Raw genomic sequence first — 7,053 nt, 5'->3', positions numbered from 1 at the left:
GACGGGGAACAAAAGAGGTGGTAGAAGGAAGACACCCACCTCTAGTTTCTCACATAAAAAGCTCGGGAATCAAAACCGTGAATCAACCGTTAAAGTTCTAGTGTGTGAAAGGCAAATGGTACAGTTCAATACCCGGGGGGAGGGAGGTTCCTTTTTAAAATTAGCTTTCGTCTCTTCTCCCACCCAGATCTTTGTACCTCCGTGCTACGGCAGTTAGGCAGCAACACAGAAAAACGCCGCTATTTCGCCAGGTCTCCCACCTTTCAAGCCCCGGCGGCCAAACACACCTGACGGCTTAAGAGGGCTGGGCCGGGGGCGGGTAAGGACGCGGCATTGGGCGCCGTCTCCTCCCCCAGGGTCGGGAGGGAGGTCAACGCCCGAGGAGGGAAGCGGAAGGTGGGAAGTGGGAAGAGGAGGACGCCGCCCCCTAGGGGAGCCGCGCCGCTGGGCGGGGGCCGGGGCGGGAGGAGGCGGCCGGTAAGGAGACCGCGCCGTCGGGCGGAGCCGTCGCTCCAGCTGGCTCGGACCGCGGCGGAGCCTCGTCGCCGGCCCGCGGCCAAGGAGAAAGGTGGCGGCGGCGTCGCGGACGGGGACGAGGCGGCAATTCGCCGCCGTGACCCTCCTCTCCCCTGCCCGGCCCCGGGAGCCAGTCGAAGACGGCGGCGAAGGAAGGAGCGAGAATGGCTGAGACCTCGCCGCCGCCCACCGCCAGCGCGGAAAGTTGCAGCGAGGAGCCGGCGAGGGGCGGGGAGCAGCTGCTGGAGGAGCCGCGCCGCGCTCCAGCCGGGGGCGCGGACCGAGAGGGCGAGGCGGGGCCGCCGCTGGCCTCCCCCGCCGGGCAGTCGGAGCCCGGCTCGCCGGTGACCGCCCCCTTCTTCCTGCTCTACCCGGGCGATGGAGGCGCCGGCTTCACAGCGCGCCCGCCGCCGCAGCAGCAACAGCGCTCCTGGAGGACCCCGCCGTCGCCGGGCTCCCCGCTGCCCTTCCTACTGCTGAGCTACCCGAGCGGCGGCGGCGGCAAGCACCGTGAGTGGCGGCGGGAAGGGGGGACTCGGCCGGGAAGGGGGTTGGGAGGGGGAACTGCCGCGGTCCGGGCGCCGGACTGTTTACCTCCGAGTCTCCCCAGGCCGCGGGCTCCCGCTGGGCCTCCCCTCCCCTCCTGGGCCGGGCGCTCGTTCTCGCCAGCCTCCCACGTGCTCCCCGGTCCCAGCCCCGGGTCCCAAGCTGGGAGCCTTCCAGAGAGAGGCCGAGGAGGGGGCGGCGCCCAGAGACCCGGCAGCGCGGTGGGCCCGCCTTCTGCGGGCTCCCGGCGCCGCGGCCGCGGAGTAGGTGTGGCTGCGGCGCCGCTGCCGCCTGGCTGCCTCAGTTGTACCACTAAAATTTTTACCAGCATTCTCGCCACACCCGTAGATATCACAAATGTGTCCCCCGATTGAGAAGAGAAATCAGGAATAGTGCCCGAGACGACGAAAAGGGAATGTGTGGCTTTGGAAGGGCCCCTCCCGAGATTGTAGCGTTTGGCAGGGAGAGGCCTCCACCTTTTAATAGCACGGATGGGGGAGGCCTCTCATTGCAGCGGACCCCACTTTGTGCTTTATCAGTCAACAGATGTTTATTGCTACTTGCCCTGAGCGGGACCCTAGAGTAAGGCAATGTGTATAGAAAGACTTGGAGAGTGTTAAATCTGGTTTAACAAGACAGGTCTTACAGTATGAAAATGTGGCGGAAGATAGAAGGCGTGCGGGGCGCCTGGGTGGCTCAGTCATTAAGCGTCTGCCTTCGGCTCAGGTCATGATCCCAGGGTCCTGGGATCGAGCCCCACATCGGGCTCCCTGCTCCGCGGGAAGCCTGCTTCTCCCTCTCCCACTCTCCCTGCTTGTGTCCCCTCTCTCGCTGTGTCTCTCTGTCAAATAAATAAAATCTTAAAAAAAAAGATACAAGGCGTGCTATAAATGTCAAATACTTTCCTGTATGAGTTCTGAAAAGGGGGAGAAAAAAAAGAAAAGGGGGAGAAACTTGCTTAAGGGGATGAGGGAACCTCTCCTAGAGATAGAGCTAGAGATTTCTTTGATCACTGCAACAAACCTTTTAACTGCTCTACACAACCAAGAAATCCTGACTTTGCCTTTTCTACCCCCCTGATCCATCCCCTATGAGAAGATTAACATTAGTCGAATATTTTCTGTGTGCACGTGCTGTGAATATCAGAGTTAATCCTCACATCTCTGTGAGATATGATACTACGTTTTCAGATAAAGCTACGTATCAGTATTATTGAGTGATCTGTTCCAAGTAACAGCCTTAGAGAAGGAATGAAGTTGATCCAGATTCCTTGCCTACCAAGACTGTCCTCTTTAAGCAAACCCCAGACTTTGGAAACTGGTGGCCCCTAGCTTAGGGGCCATTGGATTCAGCTGGAGGTAGTAGTCCAGTGTCACCTTTTCTGTATTACCTAGAAAGAGGGCCAACACTGACCACTGCCTAACAGTCTTAGTGAAACCATAGTTTGTGTGTTAGGGTGGTCTGTGCTAATCTCCAGAGGGGAGTGTCTAATCAAGATAGAAATTAGTCCTTTAGTAAGCAGAAGAGGTAGAGATAAGAATATTCACATTTCTTTCTGTTTTCTAAGGATTCTGCTTTCTAGTTTGTTCTTTAAGCACAGCCTCTTTTTTCTCCTTAAAATTTTATTTCTGTGTAATCTGCCCATCAACTACATCACTATAGAGTGAAAACACTTCTATCAGTTCTTTGTACCTCTTAACAGTTGTGGTACAAAGTTTGACAGAAGAAATTTGAATTGTTGGCCAGTGTCATTTGTGGGGATTATCTGGATTTAGGTTAATTTATTTGATTCTTCTTCCTATTAAGGGTTGGCTTTGTTTTTTTTTAAGTATTGTTAGAAAATTAGGGCCTAAGCATGGTCAAGATCAGGAATGGAAGACTTAAAGCTGAATTCGTGCCTGTGATCTCTTAGTCTACCTTACAACAGTAGTAGATGTATTGAAGTCGTTCTTGTTTTGAGTTTTTGTTTTTACCTTGTTAATTTATATGTACTTCAGAACACACGCATACTAGGAAAAAGGAATACTCTGTATATTAACTACAATATTTCTTTGTGATCAGTGCAATATTACTTTCTGTGATGTACTTGGATATCAATCAGAACTCTGAGTCTCCTGGCCGTTGACTTGAGCAACCTTAGACAAAACAGTTTTAAAAAGATTTCTCATTTCAGTTACCAGGACAGTACTTGGATTCAGCGTCAACAACACCCAGTGAATATTTGCCCCCTCAACACCCAGTTTTTAACTCTTGCTAATGTATTTGCCAAAAGTGCATAATATATAATAATTTTGAGGTATTGTCATCTTTATTTTAGAAATCTTAACTGTATACAGAGATTTTAAAAATTAACCTTTACATTTGAGTTCAGAAGCTTTGTTCCGAATGACACTGATAAAGAATAGCAAAAATGTGTGCAGGGGAAGTAGCCTAAACTTTTCAGGTTCGTGAGGTATACTGTTTCAGTGTAAAATCCTGCTAGATATAATATCCATAAAATATTCAGCATGCTCAAAGCAATATGAAAGAAGGCTTCTGATGTGCCTTGTTGGATCATGTCACTTTCTGAATCTTGGAGTGCTAATCTGCTAAATTTTTATGCTTCTAGCTTTTAAATCTCCATGTTTTTAAAAAATACTTGATTTATAAAAATTACAAGTAACATATAAATCTTCTCATTGTTTAAATCTTTACCATGAAAGAGTACATTGAGTACAAAGTGCACTTTCCTGTTGGGGGGGGAACCCCCAACCCATTTCTTTTCAGAGGATATCACTTTTGAGCTTGGTGAGCTTTCTTCCATAACTTTTGCATGCATTCACAGACATATATATATCCATATTTCATGAGGCCTTTTCCCCCTTGTATAGGACCTTCCACACCAATTTCTCATAAATTATATATGAAGGAGCCACTTTCATGCCATGGTGCAATACTTTTAATGCCTTACTTTTTCACCCTAACTTTTGAAGTCTTCTCGTGGATGGACAGGATAAGTCAGAGGTGGCTTCTTGGTTGGAGGGAAGAGGCACCCCTGCTGTGTACATAGTTACCAGCTTCCATTGACGGTTACTCTTTTCTTCTTCCAACTCCCAGAGCTATAGCAAACATTGATGTTTATGACAGTGACATGCAAATAACCTACATCTCTGCCCTTGTCTTTTCTAATTACAGCAGTGTTCCAAAAAAAAAAGAACGTTCCACTCAACAAAGCAGCAGCTTTCTTTCAGTATTTGTATGTGCTGTTTTGAGATGGTGGAAGGGGCTAAGAGAAGAATAGAAAGAAGAAAAAAGGTGGGAAGGCCTGAGAGCATTACTCTGACCACCCACTTTGAAGTTGAGTATACCTAACAGTGAATACCTTGGTTGGGCCCAGGAAAGTGCAGAGAATGAGGCTTCTGGAAACATTCACAGATGCACTTTCTCACAGATGCACTTTAAGAATCCATGATTTGGGGAAGGAACTTTCTCATTTATGTATAAACGCAGGAATAAGTAAGGGAAGAAAAATAGTTGTATGTCTAGTTTATACACATACAATATAAAAATATAGATGTACATGCGCATGTATATATATTATCGTGTGTATGTATATATTTATTCATTGATCTTAATTTATCCTCCATGGACATTTCTGTTTTTGTGTCTTCTTTTTTCGTCAATTAATAGTCTTCCAGAAAGCATTATGCTTTTTTTTTTTTTATTTTATTTATTTGACAGAGAGAACGTAAGAGAGGGAACACAGCAGGGGGAGTGGGAGAGGGAGAAGCAGGCTTCCCGCCGATCAGGACCCTGGGATCATGACCCGAGCTGAAGGCAGATGCTTAACGACTGAGCCACCCAGGCGCCCCCAGAAAGCATTATGCTTTAACATGGATTAAGAATCGCTATCTGATCCATTAAATGCTATTTTGTCAAAGGGCAGATATAATCACCCCTAAAAAAAAAAAAGAAAGAAAAAGCCTTCAGAAATGTAGCATCTTCAGACAGTATTTAATTGTAGGTTGGTGACTACCAGAACTGGAGTTTAGAACTCCAGAGCATCTAATATCTAATATCTAATATCTGCACACAGCTGCAGTGGCCCGAGCTGGGTCAGGCCCCCATTTCCAGTGTGCTGTGGCTGCAGTAACCTGGCTGCTGCTTCCCCTTCCCAGTCTAGCTTTTATCGCCACTGTTGCCTCAGCTGTCACAGCGTGTCTTCCCAGCCCGTTTCTCCCCTTCTCTCCTGCCTCCTCTCGGCTCCTCTGGCCCGGCATTATCAAAAAGTCAGAGCACGCTCTGATGGACAAAGCAACAGTTTTGGAATATTAAAGCTTATCTTTGAGACTTTGTTTTGACCGCTCCCCTCTTGATAATCATAGGTTGATTCTTTAGACAGTTTTCTTTTTTCTTGTTTCTGATCTTAGCTTCATTCTGGATACTAGAGGATCCTAAAAGGCTCTCCGTTAGATAAAAGAAGTTTTACTATAGTTCTATAACCCAAACAATTATAAATAAAGAATGTGAGTAGTAAGATAATAGTAGTACTTGGTGGCTGCCATTTATGGAATATTTTTTGTGTGCCACACAGAGCTAAAAAGCTCACATGTATCAGTACTTACTGGTTGTTGTTTTTATTTCTTAAAATTTCCAGTTGAAGTGCCAATACACAAAACTACTCTCTTAACAATGAAAACTGAAAAGAAAAAAAATGGGAAGGAGGATTAGTCCATATAGAATTTATATAAGTAGATGACTACAACATGTTTTTCATCAGAATATTTGATTCAGTATCTCTAATTAACTTATCTAAATTGTTATAAAATACAAAAATTCTGATAGGGGAACCTTGGATTTAGAAGTTTACATTCCAGAGACACAGATCCTGTAGTTTTAGGATAGTTCTTATTTCAAATTTTAGCACCAATTGGAATCACCTGGATGTCTTATTAGCACAGATTTCTGGCCTTCTCTCCAAAGATGTTTTGTTTGTTTATTTTTTGTGAGGTATAATTGACACATAACATTATATCAGTTTTGTATGTACCACATAATGATTCAATTTTTGTATATAATGCAGTTTTTTAAGTGAAGTACAGAGAATGAATTCATATTCCTGCATAGTGTGATACTACAGTTCATGTTCTTAATCACTGTCTGCTCCCTCAAATCAGTTTAGGTAGAAGGCAGTAAAATTTGCTAATTTTAGTCCATTATTGCTAATAATGGACTAAAAGACTAATATTGTCCTCAAAACATATTCACCTGACTTATTCTATCTTGTCTCTTTTTCCTTTTTGTTTGGCTTTTAACAGAAATCTATGTTAAAGAAGTAGAATCTTACAAAGAAGCTGAGAGAACATATTTTTCTAGTGTAGGTTATAGATAGTAAAAAGTCTGGGAGGATGATGGTGAGAGTGTAGCAGAATTAACTGGATGGTATCTCCTTGTTATCTAATATTTTTGGAAATTCCTTAAATAAGAGAGTTGCCTAAAAGACATAACTGCTGCTTTATCATTGTACAAAAGGTAACGTGTAGCCATCATAAATAAAAGAATCCATTTATTTTATTTATTTTTTTAAGTAAGCCCTACACCCAATGTGGGGCTTGAACTCACAACCCCAAGATCGAGAATTCGCATGTTCCCCACTGAGCCAGGCAGGCGCCCTAAGGAATCCCATTTTAATGAATTTTGCAGGATATCACAACTGTTATATTTCCACCTAAACCTTATTAAAATGGAAACTTCTTCCTATAGTATAAAGTGGCTCAACTATGAGCTTTAACATTTATTTTGAGAAGTCAGGAGCGTATCATAAGCACAGCTTGAAATTATGAGAAAGGAAATGCTTTTAGAGTTTTAAAAGCAGTCGTACTTGAGAGGGTATCAATATGGTGCCCCCCCCCCCATAGCTACGTCTGAATAATTATGAAAGGTTCATGGTCTTCCTAAAACACCAGGCGAGGGCTGCTGGCCAAGGTGGTAACCCTGTTTTCAGGGCCCATC

At 45.0% G+C, this 7,053-nt stretch overlaps 1 protein-coding gene across 4 annotated transcripts in view; it reads left to right on the top strand.

The window, feature by feature from the left end:
* Positions 1–460: 460 nt before the first annotated feature.
* RUFY3 (RUN and FYVE domain containing 3) overlaps positions 461–7,053 on the top strand; it is a 77,901-nt gene continuing 71,308 nt past the window's right edge. For 2 of the 4 annotated variants that reach the window (XM_028100549.2, XM_028100548.2), the window contains exon 1: positions 462–1,026. In XM_028100549.2, the coding sequence (XP_027956350.1) occupies positions 681–1,026 (346 nt within the window). In that variant the 5' untranslated portion in view covers positions 462–680. Of the gene's footprint in view, positions 1,027–7,053 lie in introns of all 4 variants that reach the window. The other 2 variants (XM_028100551.2, XM_088021145.1) reach the window with 2 other exon arrangements.

This window comes from Eumetopias jubatus, unplaced genomic scaffold (genome assembly GCF_037043125.1).
Source record: "Eumetopias jubatus isolate StellerSeaLion01/CBP00866 unplaced genomic scaffold, mEumJub1_p1.0 scaffold_2, whole genome shotgun sequence".
NCBI classification, from domain to species: domain Eukaryota; kingdom Metazoa; phylum Chordata; class Mammalia; order Carnivora; family Otariidae; genus Eumetopias; species Eumetopias jubatus.
Note: the sequence above shows the minus strand (reverse complement) of the source record. Positions and strands in the feature narration are given on the sequence as shown.